This window comes from Parambassis ranga, chromosome 7 (assembly GCF_900634625.1).
Source record: "Parambassis ranga chromosome 7, fParRan2.1, whole genome shotgun sequence".
Taxonomy (NCBI): domain Eukaryota; kingdom Metazoa; phylum Chordata; class Actinopteri; family Ambassidae; genus Parambassis; species Parambassis ranga.
Genome location: NC_041028.1, coordinates 5,912,573 through 5,940,175, shown reverse-complemented (window position 1 = coordinate 5,940,175; position 27,603 = coordinate 5,912,573). Strand labels below are relative to the sequence as shown.

Sequence of the window (27,603 nt, the reverse complement as noted above, 5' to 3'; positions counted from 1 at the left end):
CAGAGAGCCATTGAACACACACACAAACACACACCTCCCTTCTGTGCACATTAAGATTAATAAACAAGATGGAGGAATGAAGGACACTGAAGTTGCTTGAAAGATGTCATTTTAGAACATGTTTTTCACTCTTTCTTCTCTGCCAGATCTAATATATAAACATATATTTATTTATATATTATCGACCAACGCCTTGTTTTATTTGCTGTTCTTCTGGAAAATACAGACGCAAACTAATCATCTCCTGCATCTTTGTGTCTACATTCAGATAAACACATTTCCTGTCAAGCCTCTCACTTGGTTACCATGCTGTTACTGAGCATTTCCTTTTCATTACATGGGCGTATATATCTGAGCGAGTCGGGCAAGGGTTACTGTATTTACTCAACCAGGCTGACTCCATGGTGACCAGCTCCCGTGCTATTATTCTGTATGGAAGGTTACTGTGCTCTGGCACACTTGTTCCCTGCTGTGTAAGATAATTCCCCCGTCACTGGTGGTGGTGGTGGTGGGGGCGAGAAAGGCTGTGAGTTGGAGGATTGTCTTTTATGTGTGTGTCTATATGTGTGTGTCTATAGCCCTTTATTATTAATCAAGGGTAACTGTGAGGTCAGCAGGGGAGGGGAAAGAGGCCAAGGGTTGACATTTTTGGGCTGTTGTTAGTTCAGCAGGAAGGCTGACACACCAGCATCAGTGGAGCAGTAGGTTACTGTTTCAGTCATGCCAGCAGTGCTTTGTTGTGTGTCACCACGCAACTGTGTGAAATGCATTTAAATATTTGTGAAAGGACATTGTGTTGTGTGGCTGATTGCAACATGAATATGATCTATTTTAAAAACTTTTGTTTGTGTCTGGGAGTGTCATTGAACAGATGGTACCTGCTGAGCCATGTGCACCAGGAAAACGCTGAAGGTGAAGAGGATGATAACAGATTTCATCTATTTGTAGTCCCGTAAAAATTGATTATATCAGTCGATTATGTCACTGAGGATTGAGATGAGCCGTCAAATTAGCCTCAGTGTCACACAGACCTCAATGTCAGCTTATGAAACAAATAATACATGGACAGCAAAGTGTATTAATAGAATTTACCTTTTTTGTTCTGTAAAAGCAAAACTATAATCTAACTACAGCTCAACATTTTTAATAGGTGTGAAAGAGACTCGGAAAGATTTTACCATTAAAAGTATTCTGAGTATAATCACACACAAAAAGTGCCATCTTTGAATGTTTTCCTCATTAAAAAGCTGAGAGAAGCTTGTCTAAACAAGAAAAACAACAACTGAGCTGTTCAGGCAAATACACTACAAAACATAAACTACAAAACAAATACTGCCACATGTAAGCTGCTGATTTTCGTTTTTTTATTATTATTGGCTTTGTGTCGTACTTGCAGTTTTGATTCATTCTGCTCAGGAAACATAATTGCATTGCATGAGCAGTATGTGTAAAAATGGCTGATAACATAAGCCCCATAAACACAGCAACAAAGGCGGGAACAATAGGTCGGGACAGAAGGGTTCGGTTTAGAGCAGTAAACCAGTTAGTTGGGTAGACTAAACCAAGAAACTACTTGTATGGATCATTGTTAATGAAATGGGCTGATAACCTTTAAATGGCTGTCAAAAGACAAACAAAATCCACTTTAAGACAAAGACACTTAAAGATAGAGAAAGCATTGTTAAGGTAAAATGACATTTCATCCTTTCATCCATTGTCTTAACCTACTCAATCCTGTACATGCTTCCATTTATGCAAAGATGCATGATCGTATACCAACTGTTAATGGGGAGAAAAGGTGCTGGGTACATCCAGGACAGATTGCCTGATTGCCCATCAGAGGGCTAATTATGCTTCAATCACTTTTGAAATTTGACCTCTGCTGCTGTTTTTCTGTAGAGGTCAAGCTGCCACCATCTTATCATGAACAAACTAAACCACTACACACATGTGGTCACAGAACACGTACGAGCAGAAAGCTTTAGACCTTCCATTGTACTCTGCTGTTAATATTTCATTGGATGTGCCAAGGCTTTGACGGTGAGAGTGATGCTGTTGAAAGTTAGTAAAGTGCTGCCATTACTGGAGACGTGGAGAAGTGAAACGATGTGAACATGTTGCATCTGATTTTAGTTGTTTTACAAGTAAAAAAAGAAAAAACAACCCTGAGCTGTGGTGTTTTGCAGAGCACAGCAGCAACAGGGTGATTAATTGCTGTATGTTGGAATAATAATTCCACACTGTGTTTGTTTACAGTGACATAATTGTCTATGTACAGCACTGATAGAATCTGACAGCCTAGAACCTGTTGAGACAAATTACACACTCCTATGTTCTGCTTTGTATGTAAGATTTGCGGCCGTTATGAGTCTAATTTCATAAATAATATGAAAGCACTTGTTTAGGTCTGTTATTGAAAATATTCATGAAAAGCTTAATATGCCAATTTTACTCTTCATTAGCATGTTGGTGTTGTTTTTAAGAGAAAACTGAGCATATAAACAGGCAATGAATTTGACGGCAATGGGAAATTCAAATCATTGTTGAGATGCTGTATTGTGATAATAGACAAAGAGATTGAAGGTGGGGTTCTTTTGTAGCACGACGTTGATTTTTTGATTGATATTGCTCTGACTGTGAAGAGTTAATAGAGCCTCGGTCAGGCTCTGTGCTTCAGCCGAGCACCTCCTCTCATGTCAGCTTTTACATAAATAAGAGCTTTTTCTCTCCATCACTCCCTCTCCTTCTCTTTCTCTCATGCACACCCACACAGAGCCTGTCAGAGGCACATGAGGATGGGAGGAGGAAGGAGGGAGGTGGGTGAAGCATGACACGTGAAAAAGAAAAAAAAATGCTGCTCTTAATGCTGCATCTACAGCCCTTTATCTATTGTCTTCTCCGTAGATTTCTTTCCTTCTCTCTCACTGTTTTCCAAATACTGCATGTTTTGAAGAGTCTCAATGAAATCTGTGCTGTTGTGAGTTTATCTGCGCAGCCTCTCTGCTTTGTTCTCCAAAATTACCCACTTTGTTGTGAAGATGTTCTCTCCTCTGGCAAAGAGATGTTGATTAATCCCTGTTAATTTATGTGTAAATGAAGACACTACTAATTGGATTGAACTGAAGGAGACGCAAATTATGAGAAAACTCAAGTCAGGTTCAGTTATGATTTATGAACAGTAAAATGCATCCTACAGCATGTATGGTGCCCATTATTTAATTGATCTGTCAGTTTGTGTGTGTGTAGAGTGGGGGGATAAGAAGGAGAGATTTATGCCTTTCAACAAAGATGGTCGCCGAAACAAATAAATGTATCACACGTCTGCCTCTGCTTGTACTTTATTGTTAAATCAATAAAGTCATGAATTTCTACAGACACTAGTGGATGGGTGTTGTTTAAGACTTTGCACACCAATCCGTCGCCATGGCAACTTGGAGAGTTTTTTCCAACTGACCTACAGTTTGGCTGACTGCTGCCTCGCTGAGGTACATGTTGGATGACTTGTCTTCTCATCTACATATTGTACCTGCCAGTGCACCTTTTTTAAAAAAATAAATAAATAAAAAATAGCAATCGGATATGAAGCATAACAACATCTGCACATCCCAAAATTAAAGGCATCACTCTGACCCCAATGGAAGCTGCTTCCTAAAATGTTCTGTTTTTTGAGTCGGCAGACATCCCTCGGAGTCTTGTTGCATCAATTATTAAGAAATGGAAAGAGTATGGCGCACATGGACATCTATCCAGGGCAGCCCGTCCTCAAAAACTGACCTTTCAAAAAGGAGAGCAGTGATGACCCACATGTCCTGATGCTTCACCAATCACAGCATTGGAAAAGTGCCACCTTCACTTTGACTCTAAACACTAACTGAACTTTTCTGTTCATTAGTGACAAAAACAACATAAAATCTGATTTGATTCTGATTGAAATAAGGTAGGTTATAATAATAATAATAATAATAATAATAACAAAACAAGAGAAGTGGTTGAAGGTTGGTTAAAATGACTATAATCTCTCCTTTGGGCTGTGAGTAACATCTACTGGATTGGCTCAAAGTGGGCAAGAAAAAGAGCAGAGGATGGAGATGGAGATGTTTGCCTCATAATGCATGTTGAATGCCATTTTAACCCAAACATGGTCCATATATCTCTTTAAACACCGGTTGCTTCAATCAACTTAAAGACCTTCTATTTCTGCTTTAAATAGTTAGAGGCTTGATTTTTATGTGAATAAGCAAAATTCAGATTTTACTGTCACTAAGACTGTTGTCAGATATTTAGCTGAATGTCTGCTAATTAGAATCTCATCAAGATTTGAATGTTGGGTAAAAACTGGAAGAAAATCAAGAGCAATTTTAAGGTTGTTGATTGTCGGCTGAGTCTGTAGCTATTTTCTCCAGCCAACCACACCTTGAGTTGATTTTACTGATTAGTCCCCTCTAATCTGGTCGGAAGTGTATTGATTGATTGCGCAATCTCTTGATCCTGCATCGTCTATTTCTGCTGCAGACCTTTACACACGGTTAATTAACAGGACCAGGATCCTTTTATTACAGCTGCGCTTTTAAAAATAAAACTAAACCCGGCACAGAAAATGCTTTCAGTGAACCTCACACATATTTTATACCATTGTGTCCATAAAGTCTCATGCCATTAAATTAAATGACTTTAAATGTCATTAGAGCTATCCTGTATTTCTCTATTGATAAGGTGTTTTAGTAACATTTAATGAAGGTATAATTAACATTATTAAATAGATCATGATTTATTGGGATTTGCATTTAAATAAACAGAGCAATCAGTCAAATGTCAATGTGAGCACAGCAAATGTAACTCTTCTCTTCCCAAAAGATAAACGTATCACAATAATGTTAGAAAACTACACAATAGACACTGAAACATTTATTTTCTCCCTAAATATTTTACCACTTCTCTCTGAAAAATGAATAACCCAAAAGATGCTTCCACCAGGAAGGAAGCTAAACTTCACAACTTGTCTCTGCTCTCTCTCCTCGTGTTGCTGGGGAAGAACAGAGGAGTGTGTTATGACTAACCACTCAGCCGGGCAAGTGTGTTTTACGTCAAAAAGTCACACACTCATCAGTAGCCTTCTGTACCGGCTGAATGTGCATTCAGTCAGAAAGTTTGGGGTGTAAAAGGCGACACGTTGTGTTGAAACTGTTGGACACTCGAAACTGTGTCTTTGTTTAACAATGCAGAGACTTACAGTACATCTTAATAAGTAGGCTGTGAAGGGACCATTAATCGAGGCACTGGTGCGATCAGTGACGCTGTCGTCCCCTCGATCTCACAGTGAGTGTGTGTGTGTGTGTGTTTGTGCGCACATGCTTCTCAATGATGGTCCACAGAGAAAAGGAGGATCGCTGCTTGTATTAAAACCAGTCCTTACTTCCTACTGCTATGAAATGTCAAAAGGTTCTCCTTATATTTTGCTCACACAGCAGCCCTTTATTGTGCAAACTTTACTTTTTACAGGAATAAGGGGGAGCAGTCAGTCTTCCTCCTATGAAAGTGCTCTTGAACCTCACCACTGCTGTTCTGAGCCCTTCATGTAGCTCACTTTTACAATAATGTTCTTCGTGGCTTTATTCAGGCAGTGATGGAGCCTTCTCCATCTTGTTGTCTGCATTTCTTATTTGTGTCTTCCATATCTGTTTTCCTCTCTAATGTCTCTTATGGTTCTTTCAGTCTTTATGCTAAGCTAAGCTAACCAGTTGCTCTTTGTTTACAGATAAATGTATTTCTTGTCCGCTAGTTTTGATAGTAATCAAACGTTGCCACAATATTTCAAGTAGTAAGCAAAACGTTGGAATTTTGGCCCAAATGTGCTTAAAACTGTTGTTAGGCACTTCAGCCCTGAATCACTGCTCTGATTTTTTTTTTTTTTTTATTGCCAGAGTACGTCTTGTTTGAAGTGATGCCTGACTGGTGCAACAGGCTGCAGCTTAGCCAGCAGGCCCACTCTCAGTCAGCCTCCATACACTAATGACGAACAGCCTCGGGCCAGGCTAGAGGCTCAAGGTTACATACCTGCGATCTCTCTTCACAAAGAAATCAGCAGCACCCATCTTAGAGAGATAAACAGCACTCCGCTCCGCTTGGATGGAGGCTGACTCACTGGCTCAGTCTGTGGAAATGTCTGCTGTTCCTTGGCCACTGCTTAAGCTCTGTTTTTTTTCTGTGATTTCTAATCTGTGGGAAATAGTGTTGCTGTCTGAAACTAGCTAAGAGCACCTGTCTCATACCGGAGAGAAATCATTTTGAATCAAAAATGTCAGGACCTGTTCACACTTTCTCTCTGACCATCATCCAGTGTTGTTTTTGTCAGTGAACTGCTGTGACCTTCATGCATGACCTGCAGCCACAAACGTCTCATCCACTGACTCATTTTCTGTCCAGCTCACACTCTCTGATTATGTCTGTGGACGCTCTCATTTATTCAAGTCATGATATATCCAAGAGTTCAAAATCTGCTTTAATGAGTCCAGTTCAGTTGCCGCGATTAAAACAAATTAAATTATCCCTGTGTTTTTCACATCTACGTGAGATTTTGACATCGTTTCGAAATCGTTTCACTCCAATTTACTTCAATTGATTCTAATATCTCCACTCATCAGCTTTCAAAATAACAACCCATGAGATGTAAACACAGCTCAATCTCGCACTTCTTTCTGGCTCACTACATATTTGAGCTGCATGCAAAATGAGTTGCATTTCATTTTCATACTTTGGTGGTGGAGGCGATACCTACTCCTGTTAATTATTCATGTGTCGGTAATGTGTGCAGCTGTTCTCGTCTCAGACAGAAAGAAGGAGGAGGAGGAGCAGATCAAATTGATCTCTAATCTATACATTAGAGTGAAGCACTAGACGCTGGTCTGCTGTTAATGATGTCTCAGAGCTGAAGTGCTGGTGTGATACTGTGTAGATTTATTTAGATTTTAGATTTAATATGAATAATTATTTTGATGGAAAATACTGAATGGAATCTCCCAGAAGGTTAATTAATTATACTTTGGTGATCATTTCCCTAGCACCACATCAAGGTTAACGTGACAAATGTCTCAAAATGTAACAGCATTGTTGTGAAATCTGATAAACTTAAAGATCAGAGATACTTCCTATAAGAACAAAATGGCTTTATCAAGCACAGGTTAGATGTTTTAGCATGCTAACACACCAAACAAGATTACTAAAGAGTAATCCTAACTCTGCCTAACTCCAGTTTAATCCAGATATGGGCAAAGATGGAGCTAAGGCAGGCTGACGGCCACTTTTATATGTGTGTATACATATACCTTTGGCTTTAATATAATGTATGCAATACATAGTTGAACATTTTAACATTGAGGTCTGTGAGCGACTCACTTTGGGATCCAGCCTGAAGAGGCCATTTGGGGAACAACCGTTCACTTCTGTGCACTTGGATAAAATGTGGAATTCAATTGACGCAAATGTTGCTAGCAAACACAAGCTCAGCAATGTCTGTAATTTGTTGTCGATGTTAAATCAGTAGCTAGTATTCCAGGCCTAAAGCCTTGTATGATTTTAGAATTGTCATCGTATGCTGGGTTTGCCACTTTTTTTTTTAATTCTTTTATTGTCTCCTATTTATTTATTTTAAACCTATTTCCTCACTCTCCTGTCTGTCTGTTTCTACCTTAGGAATACCTGTGTCTACTGAAGGGGTTTGTGTAGAGGAGCATGTTGTGACAGCCATGTCTCTGGAGATGGAGAAGACCATCACCAAGCTGATGTACGATTTCCAGAGGAACTCCACCTCTGACGACGACTCCGGATGTGCACTGGAAGAATATGCCTGGGTTCCTCCCGGTCTCAGTCCCGAGCAGGTACACAACAACAACAAAGTCAAACCAATTCTTATTCGACACCCTTCTTTGTGCTTCATTAGCCTATTTTAGCCAGGACCATATCAAATGTAACCGGGACGGTCAGAAGAATTTAATTATTTGGATGTTAAAGTATTCGATTATTTCCCTAATATTCATGATGTGAAAACAAGACAATGGATCGTCATTGGTTTGAATCCCCTTCATGGTGTTTTAGTCTCTTTGGGGTGGAGTGGGGAGAAGGGGAAGGGCAGGGATGTCTTAGCTGTCAGGCATTTCATGGAAGAATAATTGTGCGGACATTTTTCAGCTGTCAGAGTTGAAGCTCATGCTGTGTAGGAACCAAATTCGGAGTGAGACAGAGTGACAACCATAACTGCAACCATGAAAGGAAACCACACACTGATTGGTTGATAGCATTGTCTGAAGAATAGATGTGGAGTTCACTCTGTTTTATGAGTTTAAAGGATGAGTCTGTCTATTAATCAACCTCAAGGATTTTATTTTTAGAAAGCCATCAAGTACATGACTTCTTTAGATCTTTCCTAACTGAGTTTATTTTCTTATTTTCCAAATATCATGCTTTTGTTATACTAAGCCTGAGCTTTCTCTATATTTCCAGTGTATCCTTGCAAATTTAAACCCAAAGGACTGGAAGTAATTTCAGTCTGTGAATGTTTGGATGAGTCTAATTGAAACTGTGTGGCGATGTGTTTATGCATGCAGGTTTCACAATCTGCTGTCTGGACTCATTTGCAGTTTTAATGTCTTTTAATTGCATGCATGACCAAGATAATGTAATCAGTTGTGCAAATCCAGAGGAAGATATTTCTCCATTGTTTCTCATTTTTGTTGTTATGAGATGAGAAACACTGTTGTGTTCGACTACACTGAACACTTCTGTCTTTATTTAGTAGGAAGACACACTCTAATGCAACAGGCCTCCTAGGGCTCTGTTAACAGATGACAGGATGGGCTGATAACAGTCATTTGCTTTAGTCAGCCATCTTGACAGGATGCTGAAAGAGGCTGCAGCCTCTGTCATTCGACAGGAGGTGCAGGCAATTGCAGCAGCCCGCTTCCTTATTTAATGCACTTGAATGTAATGATTTATTTTTAAGCCTGTCGCTGCTGGTTTCTGTGTGTACAGTGTCATTAACAAAATGACATATTTAAAGACTTCATCACTTTATGTAATGCAGTTCAAAGACTCCCTGACCACATTTACTCTGTCAACAAGGTTCAGTTGAGGCAAGATTGGCTTTAATGGAATGCTTTGTTCCTAAGGTTTCTGACAAAATGTCAGAAACTGTAGCCAAACAGATTACTACTGGATAATCCTTACCAAAATATCATGTCACGTGATGTTTGTCAAGGAAATACCTTAAACTAAGTCGTTTAAACTGTATCCCGGGTTAAAACTATCCAGCTATTAACTCTATCGGCAAGCAATTGGCAATGAGAAAAGAAGGCACAGTGCCAAAAACTGCAGATCCTCAAGTGGCCACTTGAGGGTTTTACTGCCCTGCCCTGCAGTTCATGGCTGCCCAGAAATACCAAGAATTGGTCCCTTTTTATTTTTATTTTCACTTTAAGAAGGCAAGACACACAATGGCTCACAAGCATGACTCGAAGAGCAGGAAAGTTTCAATCAAAAAGTCTTTATGCAGGGAGCGGTTAGGTACACAAGAGGTCACACAGTAATAGAAGAAAAAGCTACCAAATCCTCAAGGCTAAAGCTATACATCAAAAAGCTGTCTGGGTATTACCATAGAAACATGAGAAACTTCCTGGTATGGTTTCCACAGAAGAACAAAGACAAACTGGCACATGAGGAGAGAAGATGGAGACTAAAGCCTCCAATACACTGTGCGATTTTGGGAAAGTCTGTGTTTAACACCAACTCACACAGCACGAATAAAACGCATGCGATGTCAAGTCATAGCTCACGATGTATGTGCTCACACTGTAAAAATTGTACGACTCGAAAATCGGACCAAAAAACACACAGTGTATGCCCGGCTTAAATACACACATTTAGGAGGGTGATTGGACACAGGTGGAACTGATTAGAGAGGGCCAGGTGATCACGCCTGCTGGAGACAAATGAGGACAGGAAGTGAAGATACCTGTAAAAAGAGACCAGGGCTGTTTTCGAAATCACTCCCTAATCACAATCAAAATGATGGAGGTAGTGTCCGAAATGTCCAAAAATACTTTCACAATGAGTTCATTATATGAAACCCTACATTGAACTCCCCATATAGTAGGGACACAGCCCAGGGGAAATAATGATTAAGGCAAAAAGCAGACTTGGATCATTTAAGAGAAGACAAATTCAAAATATTAATAAAATGTAAAAACAATTTTACCAAAACAAAAGAAAAAAAAATTGTAAAAATTGTCAAAAAACGTGTATGTATTCAAAGTGTTTTTGCAGCCGGAAAGACAAAATATGAGGATGAATATTCAGTAAATCGTGTGTACTTGTAAGTCTGACCTGATTCATTATTTGAAGGTGCAGATTTTGGAAAAATGTTAAGTGACCTCAAATTAACTTGACTTTCAAAGCTGGTATAATGGTCAATGTCACCTTCCACAGCATACAATGAAACAAGAGTGGGGCAGCACTCAGAGACACATGCACTCTCCTTCTCACTCTCTCCACCCCACTGATTATGTAAATTGAATCTGAAAAACCTGAGCAAAACAGATCTTTACACTGCACTGAACACTTTGTGTCAAAGGCTGTTCTGCATAAAATCAGAGACAAACGACAAAGATTGCTTTCCACTCTTCGAGTGTTTACATCTCATACAGAAAAATCAAGTTTTTTTTCTGCTCCAGCCGCTAACATGTACATTCAAAAGGAGGATCAGGCCACAGATGCCAAGTGCTACTGCATCATGAATTCTAATTTCCTTTCACTTCCTCCACACAATGTGAATATTAGCTGTTGAAAATTTAAAGAACCTGATGCCATTCAAGGTTGTGTCTGCAGCTGCAGCAGCAGCAGCAGCAGCACGGAGCTCATTGTGCTGCATACTTTCAATTCCAGACACTGGCTTCCAAGGGCACAAGAAAAACAAATTATATTGGCATGAAGACCATGATGAATTAATTTAAAAGTCATTTCAGAGTCATTTGGGAGGGTTTGTTTCCATGAATTAATGAAATATGGTCAACTAGACAACCTCTCGCTGCTGCGTAAGTCAGATTCATATCATACTTCATATTTTTTACAGGTGTTTGGGTCAGTCTCATTAATATTATTTCCCAACATGTCTTCAAATGACACAATAGATTGTGTCAAACCACCGACTTGGTAAAAAGCAGCCATTTTAGTCACTTAAAAATGACACTTTCTGGGTAGATCTGATTTTGTTTACCAGCAGCGACAGGCTGCTGTTTTCAGCTTCAGTCTGCTGTATGCTGCCAAAGAACAGCAGCTAGTACAACAGAGAATGTTGTGGCTAGAAAACGTATTTGTCTCAGGGTCAATAAGGGACTAAACACAAAACTAAAGACTAAAGTGGATGCTTATCCTTCAGTCCTTCAGCGTATGTTTTTCACAGCTTTTCTCTATGTGGCTGATCGGTTAATGCATTAATGTAGGCCTAATATTCATTTGAATTATTCCGATCCTTGTTTAATTTCGTTTGTTTCAGGTGCATCAGTATTATAACTCCTTACCAGAGGAGAAGGTCCCTTACATTAACAGCCCGGGGGAGAAGTATCGCATCAAACAACTGCTTCACCAGTTGCCTCCACATGATAATGAGGTATTAAAACAAAAAGAAAACAGTCTTTTCTGTTCTTATTTTTTTGGTAGTTAGGATGCCTTATGGATTTATGATGATATATGATGAGCTGTGTTGTGTCAGGTGCGTTACTGTAATGCACTGGATGAGGAGGAGAAACGGGAGCTCATACTCTTCAGCAACCAGCGGAAGAAGGACAACTTGGGCAGAGGCAACGTCCGTCCCTTCCCACTCACTATCAATGGAGCCATCTGTGATAAGGTTAACTCAGTAAATTATTACTCTGGCCAGCCAAACATCTTTAAGAATTCTTTTGAAAATATTTCACTTTCTCAACTTTAACTCAGCTGCTGCATCTTTCAGTTTACCATCATCTTTTTCTCCACGTCTTCCTTTCCTTTCCTTTCCTTTCCTTTCCTTTCCTTTCCTTTCCTTTCCTTTCCTTTCCTTTCCTTTCCTTTCCTACAGTGTGGTGGTCAGATAAACGGAGGGGACATTGTAGTTTTTGCTGCCAGGGTGGGTCATGGAAAATGCTGGCACCCGCATTGCTTTGTCTGCAGCACATGTGAGGAGCTGTTGGTGGATCTCATATACTTCCACCAGGATGGAAAGATCTACTGCGGCCGGCACCATTCCGAGAGGCTGAAACCCCGCTGCTGTGCCTGTGATGAGGTGCGCCTGGCTGGGCCCGGAGCCCCTTGAAGGGTTGGAAATGGCTGAATGGTTCATAGCTCACAGTCTTGGATGGGGTTGAAGCCAGTCTGGAGAGAAAAGATGTCTTAGTATTCTTGCCATATCTCAGAAAGTCTGCTTGTTTTCTAACCGTAATTTACGTTAAGCAGGCCTGAGACAACAATAACTCTGGCCACAGTGCTATGCATTGAGTGAAGGTTTGTTTATTGAACGTTTAGGAACATGTTATGCTTCTGGTGGTTTTTCGAAGCAAAGGAGCGTTAAAAAAATGTAAAAACTACTACCACAGATGGCGCCCTGAAATCCAAAAGTTACCACTACTAAAGATAATCAATTCAATATCCTCTTGTGTATACACTCTGCTCTACTGATTGGATTGTATTGTATGTGCTGTTGAACGTGATGTCTCTGTCATGCAGATAATCTTCGCCGATGAATGCACTGAGGCTGAAGGCAGGCACTGGCACATGAAGCACTTCTGTTGCTACGAATGTGAGACCACTCTTGGCGGCCAGCGCTACATCATGAAAGATGGACGGCCACACTGCTGCAACTGCTTTGAGTCCCTTTATGCAGAGTACTGTGATGCTTGTGGAGAGCACATAGGTACAGCACATGGCTCCACCTACATATGTTAACTGTTATCAAAACATATGGGCATGATTTTCTTACACTAGTGTCATAGAAAACCGCCATTTATTGTAAGTGTGGGTGTTATCAGCACCATGAGCTTTGTGTGCCACAGCTGTGGAGAGGCGGATCCAGTGCAGTGAGATGTGGATGGTTATTATCATCCCAAGCTCCAGTAACAGTGAAAGAGTGTGTTTCAGAGGATGCTCCCATGTTGTACCCAGATGGGAGCTGTGAAAGATGATTACTTCCTCGAGCTGGGGAGCAGAGCTGGTGAAATTTATTCCTGCTCTCTTACAAATCGCTGTGTATGGGTATGGCATCAAAAAGGTTTTGCTGCAGAGGAGAAAAAAATCTGTTTGTACAAAATTTTTATGTGCAGTTATAAAACCAACAGTTATATCTGATAAAAATTAGCTTAACCCTAAAGGCCTGGTTGGCACACATTTCATAATTCTATGGGTTATTTTCTTTCTCATCTCAATAAAGGGATCGATCAGGGCCAGATGACATATGATGGGCAGCACTGGCACGCAACTGAGGAATGTTTTTGCTGTGCCCGTTGCAAGCGCTCTCTGCTAGGTCGCCCTTTTCTACCCAAGCAGGGTCAGATTTTCTGCTCACGGTCCTGCAGTGCTGGACAGGTGAGAGAACTACACAAGAACACAAGTACACAAGATCTTTTTTTTAAAGCAGTTCTATAATTTGTCTGTTTTTGATCCAAACAGGACCCGGAGGAGTCAGATTCATCTGACTCTGCCTTCCAAAGCGCTCGCTCCCGTGAGTCCCGCCACAGCACCAAGATTGGGAAGAAGGAGCGCAGGAATGCTGAGCAGGATCGGAGGAGTGCCGAGGCCCGCCAGTCAGCTCCTCCACCCATGCCTGACCGTCTGTCTGCTGAAATTGATCCCCTGTCTGTTCAGATGGACCGGTTAAGCCTCTCCTCTAGTCAGACTCCAAGCAGAACACCTAACCGCACACCTAGCCGCACTCCAAGCCGTGCCCCGAGCCTTAACCAGGTGTGGATGAGCCGGGATGAACCCTATATTCCTGCTTCTTACGAGGGACCACAGAGGGATCCTTCCCCCACCCCAGCACCTATACATCTAATGGGACAGTGCAACCTCAGGCAAGGCTACAATCCTAATGCGAATGCTCACCAACCAGCCCAGAGTCCTGCTAACCCAGGAAAGAGGCCCGATTCCTGGGGGAAGGAACAAGGCAATGCCAAGAGGACCCCAATGGCAGCCCTCAGAGGCCACTCCTTTAATGAAAACTGGATCCACCACAACAGCCAGGATGAGTTCAGGCCCAACAAGCTGCGCACCCAGATGAGTTTCAATGAGATGTCCAGCCAGAACCAGGGCTTCTCTGATAAGAGGAGCATCAGTCTGCATGGATTCCAAAGAGATGGCAGACCCCCACTGACCAGGAGGAACCCCATCACTGCCATGAGCTTCAATGAGCCCCTCACTCCTCTAGAGCAGACTCCACGTGGATCCATGGACTCTCTCACTATGTCCAATGCTACAGGTAAAATGTTCTAAATGATACAGGAATATACAATGTGATAGAAAGTTCAATTGTAAGAAAACATGGCATTTGATTTCTGTTTATAGCAGGCAACTCTTTGGATGGTGTCACTAAGCGTCAGGAACATCTGTCAAGGTTTTCCATGCCCGACCTGAGTAAGGACTCAGGTGTGAATGTGTCTGAAAAGAGTAACATGGGCACCCTCAGCTCTTCAGTCCAGTTTCACAGCACAGAGTCACTGTCCTCCTCCCGCCCCTACAACAACAATAACGGATACGCTCCACTGAGAGTCGGATACCCTCTGCAGTACTGGGATGGCCCACAGCAGCTGGGCTTCGACGGCAAAGGTCGCGTCGGGTTGATGGGCAGCAGCGGAAACCTAAGAATGGCACCCATGAGTGACAGAATGCCTCGCCGGCGCTTAAACGGGCAAGAGTCTGTGACCCAGCAACAGCAGCCACCACTGAGGCGCCGCAAACACCATCGTGGAAACCACAACAATGGGCAGCACCGCAGTGGCCGCCACCACAAGCGCTCTCGCCGATCTCGTTCTGACAACGCCTTGCACCTGGTTGCAGACCGGCCCGCTCAAATGGTAGAGCTGCCTTACCGCCGCGTTCAGGAGGATTATGATCGCTTTCCCTCCGGCCATGCTGCTCGGGAGTTGTTCGGGTTGGAGCCAGGCGGCTACAGACAGCAGCCTCACCGACCATGCCCCCGCACCACGTCTGATCTGACACTGCAGAATGCTGGCTGGCAACCTGTGGGACTGGGCGGGCCATGCTGGGGTGATGGGTACATGGAGGCTGCTGACCCCTGGTGCTCCAGCTGCTCCTCTTCCTCTGAGTCAGAGGGTGATGAGGGCTATTTTCTGGGAGAACCAATCCCGCGGCCCGTGCAGCTGTGCTACATCAACAACGAGGAGCTGCGCCACCGCTACAGCCCCTCTGGGATCGGTGGCCATCATGGACCTCTGCATGGACCAATTCATGGCCAGCTGCACACTCGTCAGCGGAGGAAGAGCAAAAACTGCATAATTTCCTAGATATAGAGCAAAGGGATGGGATGAGGGATGAGCAGGAGAGTGAAAGAGATGAGAGAGGAAGGTAAGAAGCAACAGAGAGAGGAGGAACAGAGGGAGTGGGAAGGTGAGAGTGAATAGAGAGTTTGTGTGCATGTGTGTGTGTGTGTGTGTGTGTTGGGGTTGAAGAGAAAAAAAGGCCTATTTTTTGTGCTTGTGAGCTTACACAACTCTACACTGGGTAGTGTTTGTGTACACCTACACAGAATGATCTAATCATAAGAGGAAGCTCAGCTGGCTTACACAACAGAAGTGTTTACAGTGATGGAGATTGACTCTGATGAAGGAACATGACAGCACTGATGAATATACTGTGGTGGTCTAGGTAAATAACATGATGTATGTGCGTGTCTGTGCGTGTATCCATGTTACAGAGAGATTGAACAATTCCTTTACGGTGTGTGTAAAGGAATGTGTAAACTGGTCGGAGTGCAGCGATGCAACAGCTCCAAGCCCTGGACAGTATAAACTTATTCTTTGTGGACAAACCAGAAATTGTGTTGGGATAGTGAAAGCTATGTGCTAGATTCCAAGCTGTGTCTTTGTTTACCTCAGTGGGAATCCAAATGCTGCTGGAATGATAGTGTTGGCTCGCTAGCCTGGTTATCACCTTGTACAAATAGTCTGTTGAACCTTGTTGCTCTACATAGCCGGCTCTCCATGCTTTACCAAGGACAGAGCGCCGGACAGCCTCTGCTCCTTGACCATTCAGGCACAGTAACGTCAGGTATGGTCCCGTTTTTCTCTTCTGCAACATGCTTTGTTTTTTGAGAGTTACCTTATAGATTATTAAGAATAGTACACATAATAATAATGCTAACAATAATAATAATGCAAACAATAAGTATAACAATATTAAAGAATGATACCTGTTAAATGTATATATATAGTAATGAACTTTAATAATGGATGTAGTAATGTAAATGTTCTGTACATATGGTCTTAAATATTTATATATTTTGTAACTAAAGAATCATTATTTGTATAACATGATGTAGAGATAGAGAGGCTTGCATGTTGATTTGTTGTTGTTGTCTCATACTGAAAATAAAGTGTACTTCAATGAACGACCAGGAAGTGGCCAGACTGACCTCTGACTCAGTCTGATGTAATCACTCTGGAAGATGGACCAAAAGAGTTAACCATGTAAATCATGTGTATATATATATACAGTAGATATTATACATTTGACTCATCTGAATGTAATCCAGGTGTGTATTTGTGTATTTACTGTATAATACTGCATATTTGTGTCAAAGTTGCCTGGGCCTTGACAATTTCTTCCACATCCAACAGACTTGCTCTAAGACAAAAAAGAACAATCAATCACTGAATCATATATTTTGAATCATATTTAATATTCTGTAAACAAACATTATTTATAGAAAAGTGATCATAATTTAAGTTGCACTTCTGTCTTCATAAGAACAGTTAAAGCAGAAACAAATGCGTTTTTACTCTTGTCTTCATCTTGTTAAAATTATAAGCTGTGTCTGATCTTCAAAGATTCTTTTTCATTTTTCACCAGCTACAGACAGATTTGATCCAGGCTGCAGTCAAGAATACACACGATTATATGTGTATATAAAAAAATAACAACAACAACAACTGAAAAGCAGCATTCTATCAAATTAAATAACATTCTTAGCTAGAAGCAAAACTGACAGAAGAACAGGCAGGATCGTCTGATTAGTGCAGCGGCTCCCTAGAGTCATAGTCCTCAATAAATTTCTCCATGGCCTCCACGCAGCGTTTGCCAATGTCCCTGAGGTTCTGCTGCAGCGAGGACTGGATGGGACCCTCCAGGGATGAATCCTTTGCTATCAGCATCTTCACTACGAAACCAAACATTTCACACTCCTGATGATACACCTGAAAGAAAAAACACGGGCTGGGATTCAGGAGCTGCTGGAAGGAAGTGACGAAGTGTCAGAGGAGGCAGGAAAACAGACGAGATGAGCAGAACAAATGAGTGAGAAGCATGCATTTCCAATTAGCACTGAATGGATTAGCAATAAACGCTCACATGCAGACTGTTCGCAGTTGTGTGTGTGTGCAGAGTTCTGTGGATGTTTCTGCCTCAGCTACCTGTTGGCAGACTGCTTTTTCCTTGCAGCGCCTCTTTAATCCTGCAACCATGGAGATATGAAAAGCAAGAGGCCATCTTTTCCATCAAGTGGGTGGATACACACACACACATACACACTTGCACACAAACACAAAGCTGATGAGCAGAGCCTCATGTGATGTCTGTCACATTGAAGGCTGTGTTAAAGCACGTGCTGGAGTCTCATCTGATACAGGTGAGCCTGTCTCACTTTATGTTTTCGATCAATTAAGAGTAATAAAAATAGAAGAATAACCTTATCAGTCATGCCAAGCTGTGAATACGGCTTTCACTGTCAGGCGTGGCAAAGTGAAGCCACTCATGCAGCCTCAGGCTCTGCATTTCAAATTTAATGTTTAGACTACGGCAAACAAATTTTTCTCCCTTGTCTCATGTCTCCCAGCGCTTTCTAAGATCTTCTCTCTGTCACTCTGCTTCTAATCCCAGCTCCTCTTATCTCCTCTTTTCCTCTATCTGCTTATAACTGTCCCTTCTCAACAGATATGTGTGTGTGTAGTGTAAAATCAACACACACTGCACCTCATCTATCTCTCTCCTCTTCTGCTGGATGGCTCTGTCTCGTGCTGCCGTCTGGCTCACAGTTGAAGGGAGCTCCCCGTCTCTGCTTTTGGTCCTCCTGCGATCTCTTTCCCTGCTTTGATTCCTGTCACTCTCACAAACCTGCTGAGAAAACAAATAAATACATACATACATAAAACGGGAGTTTGACTGTAGTAATGAGACAGTTGGCCAAAAAAAAAAAAAAAAAAACCTGGGTGCAAACGCTGACGATGACTGAACCGCTAATGACCAAAAAGATGACTAAAGTGAAAGCTCCACATGTCAACTTGTAACACAGAGGAAAGTAAAGTCTGTCTTCTGAAACTGTTCTGAGCACGTACAGTACAGTTGTAGCTGCAGTGTTCTTTAAAAGATGCTGATATTAACATGTGACAAAATCACCGCGCACATGCGTTAAACACAATGACAGTGCTGTGAATTTGTGTATATGCAGTAGTAAAGTGATCACACAGAGCTTGACTGAGGTGTTTATATGTCTGTGTTGTGTTTGCAGGTTGGTTCCTCTGCCCTCCAGTGACCAAAACAATCTGTTAATCCAGATTTAATGAGTCACTGACCCTCTAATAAGCTTCAGGACAGCAGCCATAAACATAAGAAGCCAATAACAAAAGGTGTACATACAGTAGTGTTTCTCACACTGAGAACCAACAGGGGGTTAAGAGGTAACCCCCCCCCCAAAAAAAGGAAAGAAAGAATAACAGGTCTACGACACTATATATCTTATTATAATGTGGCACCATTTAACTTGCACATTATATGATAAATGTACTTTTTCCTGGCCTAGTTAGGCTGCAGTTTTACTTTATGAATCACAGATAAGGAATGAGAACTTATACATGATTAAAAAACGTGTTCGGTTATAATAAAAATTGGTTTTTCTGCATCAGCAAATATGTGACATTTGACCTCAATCACAGACTCATACCTGAAGGCAGCTCCTGTTATCAGCCGCTCTGGCCACATTTATTCAAACTGTGTTGATAACAATATTGAGTGAATATAGAAAGAAAAACTTCACTGCAGCAGTAACCAGCTGTGATTCATCATGTGCTGCTCTGCTCCGTGCTGCGCTCAGGTCAGCCAAGAAATGTATGCGATCATTTGATTTCAGCCTTTTCTGAAGCACCTGGGCTGTGTGCATTAAAGTCCAAGTTTTATAATCTTGTCTGGTGAACAAACAACAATATACCCCCTTCTTTAATATATGCACATTTACCAGTGTGGATTACTCATCTGATCAGATGGCTATCTGCTCGTTCTTTCCAGGTATTGTGTTGACAAAGAGATGAATCAGGAGAATGATGTACAGATATTATGATAATGTTAGTCATTTGCACATGACAGGGACTTGATCACAACATTCACACAAGAGCAGCAACTAATTATTTCTTTCAGTATCAATGGATCTGCCTTTTATAGCCTTGATTAATCATTTGGTCTTCAAAACAAAACTGACCAGCAGTACAAAGAAGACCAACCATCAAATATCTGCTATTTTGTGCCTGCTTCCTTCACGTGGATTAAATCTATGTGCCAGGTAAATATTTCTGCATTTCACCGTATATAGCAGAGTTTTAAACACTGTTTCTATTGTGATGGACTTGTTGCAGAGCTAAAGAAGAAAAAGAACACAGTGGTGGAGGTGGAGCCGACTACACTAACTTGGAATATGCATGGAGTGAACATTGTGGGCTAGTTTAGGAAGGTATGTAGATGTCATGTCTCTCAAATATCAACTAAAAAAAATCTCAAAGCCAACCTTGAAATGTAGGCTGATGCATTATTATCAAAAATGGGCCAAGTTTCGCTCTCATAGGTCCCAGCTGGGTTAGCTCAGCTCTTATCCTAGGATTAAGTGGTAATTTAATTTGGGGAGTGTTAATACTTCCTTTATTTTTGAATTGATAGCTTAGCTTTCATCCCACAGGCTGAGTCACAGTCACAGCATCACGGGAGAGTTCACCTGTATACATGTGATGATGATGTTTGTGTGATTATACTCACTGCCTGAAGGGGGAGACAAACATTTCACACGGTAGCTTTAAAAATAGCTTACTCAATAAATCAATGATTCTTTTGACAGACAGATTGCTAATTAAAGGTAAACATTTGCTGTCATTGATTGGCTGCTTGCCACACAAGCAGAGTTACTTTATATGGATTGTTTTACATGAAATTGTCGTATAGCTTGAACAAACCAGATTTTGTTGAAAACATTTGGTGTTTTGGAAGAGAAAATACATAAAAAGGAACAGTGGGTATTATATTTGTCTTTACCTTTTCATGACAACATGGGGGGGCAGAGCATATTTTACTTACAGTGGACTGCATGTCCTTGTCTCTGCTGGAGGTGGACCTGGATAAGAAAGGTCGAGTACCTGGAAAACAGACAAACCACAAGGTCATACGTGAGAATTACCATATTCATATCAGGGTCTTTTTTTTAAATATCTATCTTTATGGTATAACTGATTTTACGCTCAGACGTATGAGGTCTGAACTTTTTGCCAGAATCTGCTGATATTTAGAACATTTCTCCGTGCAGCGTTGGACTGCAGTATTCCTGTGTGAAGCATTAGCTTGGTTATGGCTCATTATATATATACTGCTGGCTAGTCTCTCCCTCTCTCTTTTTCTCTCTCTCTCACTCTCTCATATACACACAAATCAGCGATGAGTCACCATCATCGCACCATCACTCAGGCACACAAAAAACCTGTTCCATACTCACACATACACAAACACACACCTCCACAGTGCTGCAGTGTGCGCACAGAAACAGTGTGCAAGAGAAGATAAAAAACGTACAGTGCCAGCAGCTAAACAGAACATCAAACCACTTTATAGTGACGAAAACTTGAATAATAGATTTTAAACGTCTCCTGGCAACAAAATGATGAAGACATATTTAACTATATGATGAATCTACATTTAACTAACACAGTTTAATTGAGGTACACACTAGACTGTGTGATGTCCAGGTTACTCGCAGTCCATTGATGATGTAATCCATCTATAGAGTCCAGGAAAAGCTTCTTAGTAATCAGTATTATGTAACATTGGTTTGTTGCTACCAGAGTGATACTACCTACCAACCACCAGATACCATGATGAGCAAATGCCCTCCAAGTATTTGTAATGCAAAGTGTTCATGACAGTGTGTGTGAGCGCTTAAGTTTGCTTATACTGCCGCCTGATGGTCGCTACATAAAGTGCAGGACAATGTGTGAAGCATGTGGAGTACATTATGTAATGTGTGTGTGTGTGTGTGTGTGTGTTTCGCTCACTGTTGTTCTGTTTTGGAGGTGAGCTTCCATCAGTGCTCTCTCTGTGCTCGTACCGCTCCTTCTCCCTCAGTGCAATGTGGTGGAGTTTAGGCTGGAAGTGGTCTCTTCGATGGCTCCGGGGGTTCATGTAGTAGTGGTGCCTGTGGTTGCTAAAGCCCGCTTTGTGAAATAAATGATTGTCCCTTGGAAAACTGCAACAATAGGAGAAAACCAGAACTCCTTCTCAGTGTCATCAGTATTGAACTCCTTTACACGCTCTCAAGGCATTTCCCATCAGTCTCACCGAGGTCTGTAGAACTGACTCCCAAACTTTGGTTTGTAAGAACTGGGCAGCCATCCCCTCGGCCTAGACGGACTCCTCACCCTTCTGATCGGCCTCTTCTGTGCCTGAATTATCAAAGAGCAAGTCATTAAACACTTAAAGTACAGGATTATTGCACACACACACACACGTGTGAGACAGGGCGTACCTGAGTGGGAGACGCAGTGCTGTCAGTGGACCTCTTCTTGGTGGATTCATCACTGTGTTCCCTGTACCACAACACTGATGCCTGAGAAGAGACATTTCCCTTTAGGCTGCACGATTTTATGCATTATTACTGAAAAACAGTTGTCCAGTGAATACACTCTGTTGTTTGAACATGTCACCAGTGACCCATAAAGTTCCTCTTGTTGGGTTCGGTGCGTGAATTGGACCCAAATGCAGACCAAAGTAGTGTTTAAACAAAGGTGAGCTTTAATGAAGCCAAAAACTCAGTCCAGGGTACAAGAAAGACCAAACTAAACTGCGACTGAGCAACAAAAATACAAAGCTATACAACAAACCTGGGGAGAAGAAGTTCATGGCACGGGGAGTGACAAACACAATGATCTGACTAAGACAAAGGGAAGCACAAGGCTTAAATAAGGAGGGTGAAACACAGGTGAACACAATCAGGGGGGAGCTAATAATCAGGGCGGAGGAACAGAAGGAGAGAGGGAAGGACTGAGGAAGAGCAGAGAAAGAGGAACCAAATCTCAAAAATACTAATAAATGACAAGAGGGATAAACAATAAGAATACAAAACCAGGAACAAACACAGGATCATAACACCTCTTTTTATATGTTTGGAAAAGATTGATCAATAAAGTTTTGAGAAGATATACTTTATCAATAATTTCATGGTAAGAGGTGAAACTTTAGTGGCTTCTAAAGAAGTGTGTAGTCACGTGAGTTCGCCATCATTTCCTTGGTACTACTGTATCTCTGTGATCACTAGCGCCCCCACGTGTTCAAAATAACACCTTTTAGCTCGTGTTATTTTAGACTCGGTAATATTTGTAATGTAGAGGACAGTTTGTTTGTGTCTCTGCCTTTAGTGGATGATTCAGTGTTATTTAAAATAAGTGAAAATTAACAGCAGGATTAATAATCTGTGCGCACACGGATTATTTGCGCCAGTTTTCATTCTTTACTCAGAAGAAGTGTTGACTTTACCTTGTTGTCCTGCGAGTCATTATCCATTTCTGTCAGTTGGCAGCGATGATTGCTCTTTAACAGCGACACGCGGACTTTAATCCCCTGCAGTAGACCAGGAAGCGCGTGTGTGACCTCTCAGATTATTCCCGTCACTTCATCTGGAAAGTGAAACCTTGTTGCATTACTGTTGCTGTGTCGCTTCAAGACTCACACACTGCAACACAAACACTGTTCTGAACTTTTAACTTTAGCACTTACAAACATGTCTCATTGTAAGGAAGCAACCTGCTGTTTTTCCTGCGCAGAGAAAACAGCGCAACATGTCTTTACTTCCTTTTTCTGCAGCCACCCAATCAGGTTCAGACTGCCCACTGTCATAAAGCTTATCAAAAATAAAAAGGAAGACAGGTGAGGGCACGCAGGCGCAGCTGCGCGCTGACGCAGAGACCCAGAGACCAGATTTACAAGTTTAAACAATCATCCTCACGCTTTCTTTCACAGTAAAGAGGATTTCTTTAAAGACCCGCTGATGGTTCGTGTCGTCCACCAGAGGGAACCTGTGGCTGCGTGACGTGATGCTTTCAGTACAGACATGGCAAAAATGAAAGACTTACAATTTCCTTATTAACTGCAGACTTAGCTTAAAAAAACAGACCTGTGAGTATTTTTACTAACTTTAGTAATTACTTATCCAATTGTTTGCCCCAAGCCACAATAACCATGGTATTTATACAGATATGTAGGAGTATGAAAGAAAAAGGAATGAATGTGAAATTTACACAATCCAGACTTAATTGACTGATTTGCCTGAAAGTTGTAGATGTAAATAAAGCTTAATTGATGAATTGATTGATTGAATTTGTCCATTTTATTTTTCATGTTATCATTTAGGAGAAATGCTGATGATTTGTTATGACTTCAGAGAACTAATGCAAAGTTAACAGGAAAAAAAAATGTTCTGAGAACTTCCTGGAAGTAAAGTTTTGTTGGTATGTGGAATGCCACGGTGAGTACAAAGAATATGTGATGACATCATTATTATGCTGCTGACATCCACTCCCATGAAGTTTAGTGTTGCATTCTCCACCCACTGTCTCCACCCATCACAGGTTTTTATTTTTTTTTCCTGCCTGGGGAGAGAGACACACACATAGATAGGTACAGAGAGAGAGAGAGAACCAGACACCTTTAAACAATGATGTCCAGCAGGTCAGTGCTCAACTTTTTCTGCTCCGGTTGTGTTTAAAAACAAAATATTCAGATACACAAAGGTAACCCTGAAGTGAACATGCTGAAGCTGCTGGGAGTCCTGCTGCTGCCGCTGTAAAGAGCTTGTTGGAGCAGGTTTTCTTTCTGGTCAGGTCAGTATCACTAATTGTTGTTTCTGAATGTTGGGCTACACTTGTTACATAAGCCGGTCTGTTCTAATGATGCTGTGGAAATAGAGATATAGCTTATTTAGCCTGAAGCGAATGATTGATGTCACACTAAGACTGCTGGATTTAAATACATATGTTGAGAGAAAAAGGTAAAATTCCTTTTTAACTACCAGTGGGGGAGGGGAGAACAAGAGCTGGAAAAACAGACTTCTCTTTTCTGCTCGCATGCTGCCTGGTCACTTTGTTATTCTCTCACACAGGTCTTTCCAGAGGATCAGGACTGAAATCGTCTTGGCTGCCCAGCCGAGCTTTTATCATAAAGATCCCCACCTCCAAGAACAGACATGAGGTCAGGTGGAAATTTCTGCTAGTTTCTTGAGAATATCAGCTGAAAACTGACACCTTTTTCTGTAATCAATTTAAAAACATGAATACAAACACATCTCTTTCTTATTCTTATTCATCACACTACATAATAGCACAGCTTTTAGGACAATGAGTTGGTAATTGAGGTCGCTGCTGGCCCATTAGTTTGTAACATAGCCCCATTCTTCCACAAGTCAAGATGTCACAATAATCCATCTGGCGTGGCTTCAAGTATCTGTTTCTGAACAGCATTCGTCGTATTTTAAGGTTTGGCAATGACAGCAAGAAGCGGTCTGACTGGATGAAGTTCACCTGTGATAGATTTGTTTACTAGACACTGCCTGTTGCAAACATCTCAATGTAATGCCAAATTTATAGAGAGTGTCACCAGGTTATGCTTAATGTTGGGATGTAAAAGTGACATTATGGTCCATCATATTTTACAGGGTGCAATCTATCTCAAGAGCGCAAATTCTACAGGAGCTGAATTTGAGGTGCCAGGCACTGGCTGCCTATGATAACAGAGCCTATAAACAAGAATTTGAGGTAACTGCTGTGTGGAAAGGTTCAACCTGAGTTGGATTTGTGTGTGTTAATGTCTTTGGTTTTGTGCAGGAACTGAATGAAGTCGGCAGAAACTTTCCCACCAGAGCCGGGGAGTCAGAGGCCAACAGAGAAAAGAACAGATACCCCTATATTTTACCATGTAAATGCAAAACACACTAGAGTTGATGAATGTAAGTGTGTGTAACAAAGTTTATTAACAGTGTTTTATTTGTCTGCTTTCCACATTGTAGATGATCACTGCCGGGTGAGGCTTTCCGTTCAGAACTCTTATCCACACAGTGACTACATCAATGCAAATTATGTGCCTGTAAGATCTCACTGACTTCCAAAATCCTGATTGGTCTGACGTGCCCGTCGCTCGGTCATTTTGTTTTAACAGCCTCCCTGCATGCATCTGCTGTGTGTCTGTGTTTAGGGTGGAGGATCAGAAAGAGACTTCATCTGCACCCAAGCTCCTTTGCCTAACACCATGGCTGACTTCTGGAGGATGGTGTGGGAGCAAAACGTCAGGGTCATCGTCATGGTGACAGCTTTGAGACACAAGGACAGTGTAAGAGACATTAATGGGGCGTTGACATGCTGTACTGGGTTTGTTACAATAAAGCAAACTCATCTGTGTGTCTCATTTGTGTGTCGTTATCACAACAACATGGTGTTGGGCCTTTAATGCAGACAATGTCATAGGCAGTCATTCTCTTTGCCCTTGCTTCTGTGCAGGTGATGTGTGATCCGTACTGGCATCAGGAACCAGGGACAGTTCATCATGGACTAATCCAAGTGACAACAGTGACTCGTAAACAGGGTCCAGATTATTTTATCTCAACCATTAACCTCCGACAGGTGAGTGAAAGTCCTCATCACTCACCAAAGCTTTTAAACGGCTCCTGTTGACTCCTGTGTGCACTTACCTGTGCCTGCAATCAATCAATAGGAGAAAGTCCTTGGGGCTGGATTTAAGAAAAGTGTTTTTGTTTCAGAGAGACTGCCCAACAGACCGGATAATCACACACTACTGCTACCCTCCCTGGCCTGACAGGGACGTCCCTAACATTCCCTCGCTCTGCGCCTTTGCTGAGCATGTGCGGCAGCATTTGGAAGCCATTCCTCGTCTGGGGCCAACTGTGGTGCACTGCAGGTTTGACCTCTGACCCCTGTAAAAAATTCCATCTGCACTGTTGCCTGCATGTTTAAACTTGCACGTTTAAAGTTGGTGCTCTGTTTTTGTGATTCAGTGCAGGGGTTGGCCGGTCAGGGACTTTTGTGACATTGCTGTGGCTGATGCAGTTGTGTATGAGAGGTATCCGCCCGGATGTCCGGGCTGCTGTGGAGGACCTGCGGCTACATCGAATGTGGATGGTCCAGAATCTGGTCAGTCCCCACTATAATATTCTCAGTCATTCAACCCTTTACATATATACAGTCTTCATGTTAAGACTAGTTTTTGCATACATGTACTTCACTCACATGTATTCACTGTGTGCTTGGTCTTGTTAAACATCCTGCTTGTACCTGCTCAATCTTTTGTGTTTATTCAGAAGCAGTACATATTTGTTCATCTGTGTCTGCTACATTGGCTCAACAGAGGAACTACAGCATGGTAAGAACACACCACTCACCAAACTGGGCTCAAACAGAGTATTTTCAGTCACTGCAATGCACAGCGTTTTAATCAGATGCCCTGTTCTTCCTCAGCAGACCACAGAGTGCAAACCACCACACTCAGGATCGACCTCAAAGCTCAGGACGAGGAGGCCGAGCAGGAAGGAGACGTCACCGCCATCGCCAGAGACTCCCATCAAACCAGCCACAGCAGACAATTCAGCAGATTTTAAACCCAGCAAATCTACTAAGGAGGTTACTGCCTTCCTCATCATTACTGCTGAATTCAGCCTCTCACCCCTCCTAAAATTATGTATGTATAAGCAAAGTCAGAAGCTTTGTGGCTCATACAACAACTCGCAAGGAGGTACAAAGACTGCAGAGGCTACGCATTTCATGAGGACTGGCCCTGCAGGCAGAAAACTGGCCTGACAGCATGCAGATGAATGCTAGTGTGCAAACCACAGACACAGCAGTTTGTATTGTTACCACAAGGGAAAAAATTAAGGAAATTACCTGCCAGTTCAGGTCAGACCTGCTCTTCTACTTCTGGGATTCATGAGAAGCATTAGAAGCTGCTATGTATGCATAAAGCAAGTACTGCAGGTGCATACCTCAGGTCAGAGAATATCTGTGTTCAGCAGTATCCTTTACTGTCATTTATGTTTGTTTACCTCAACTAAAG

At 41.9% G+C, this 27,603-nt stretch overlaps 3 protein-coding genes across 5 annotated transcripts in view; 2 read left to right on the top strand and 1 right to left on the bottom strand.

The window, feature by feature from the left end:
- prickle2a (prickle homolog 2a) overlaps nt 1-16,470 on the top strand; it is a 28,457-nt gene extending 11,987 nt beyond the window's left edge. The window contains exons 2-9 of the mRNA XM_028410582.1: nt 7,690-7,874; nt 11,543-11,656; nt 11,759-11,896; nt 12,104-12,307; nt 12,748-12,934; nt 13,448-13,602; nt 13,687-14,491; nt 14,581-16,470. Of these exons, the coding sequence (XP_028266383.1) occupies nt 7,743-7,874; nt 11,543-11,656; nt 11,759-11,896; nt 12,104-12,307; nt 12,748-12,934; nt 13,448-13,602; nt 13,687-14,491; nt 14,581-15,536 (2,691 nt within the window). The 5' untranslated portion in view covers nt 7,690-7,742 and the 3' untranslated portion in view covers nt 15,537-16,470. The remainder of the gene's footprint in view (nt 1-7,689; nt 7,875-11,542; nt 11,657-11,758; nt 11,897-12,103; nt 12,308-12,747; nt 12,935-13,447; nt 13,603-13,686; nt 14,492-14,580) is intronic.
- Nucleotides 16,471-16,971: 501 nt separating this feature from the next.
- LOC114438932 (periphilin-1) lies at nt 16,972-23,497 on the bottom strand. Of its 2 annotated transcripts, XM_028410583.1 has the most exons (8): nt 23,266-23,490; nt 23,026-23,165; nt 22,019-22,099; nt 21,832-21,935; nt 21,549-21,739; nt 20,581-20,639; nt 18,220-18,363; nt 16,974-17,444 (listed from the first exon to the last, which is right to left on the bottom strand). In XM_028410583.1, exons 2-8 carry the CDS (start codon nt 23,050-23,052, stop codon nt 17,262-17,264), a joined length of 789 nt encoding a protein of 262 aa, XP_028266384.1. In that variant the 5' UTR covers nt 23,053-23,165; nt 23,266-23,490; the 3' UTR covers nt 16,974-17,261. The 2 variants fall into 2 exon arrangements, with proteins under 2 accessions (XP_028266385.1, XP_028266384.1); XM_028410584.1 differs by having other exon boundaries at nt 16,972-17,444; nt 18,220-18,360; nt 23,026-23,497.
- A 654-nt stretch (nt 23,498-24,151) lies between these two features.
- On the top strand, nt 24,152-27,598 carry LOC114438481 (receptor-type tyrosine-protein phosphatase V-like). Of its 2 annotated transcripts, none has more exons than XM_028409869.1 (11): nt 24,152-24,368; nt 24,647-24,735; nt 25,199-25,298; nt 25,368-25,458; nt 25,550-25,626; nt 25,735-25,869; nt 26,037-26,159; nt 26,297-26,454; nt 26,552-26,687; nt 26,855-26,916; nt 27,012-27,598. In XM_028409869.1, the coding sequence occupies exons 2-11, from the start codon at nt 24,731-24,733 to the stop codon at nt 27,223-27,225; spliced, it is 1,101 nt and encodes a 366-aa protein (XP_028265670.1). In that variant the 5' UTR covers nt 24,152-24,368; nt 24,647-24,730; the 3' UTR covers nt 27,226-27,598. The 2 variants fall into 2 exon arrangements, with proteins under 2 accessions (XP_028265670.1, XP_028265671.1); XM_028409870.1 differs by having other exon boundaries at nt 27,015-27,089.
- Nucleotides 27,599-27,603: the final 5 nt, after the last annotated feature.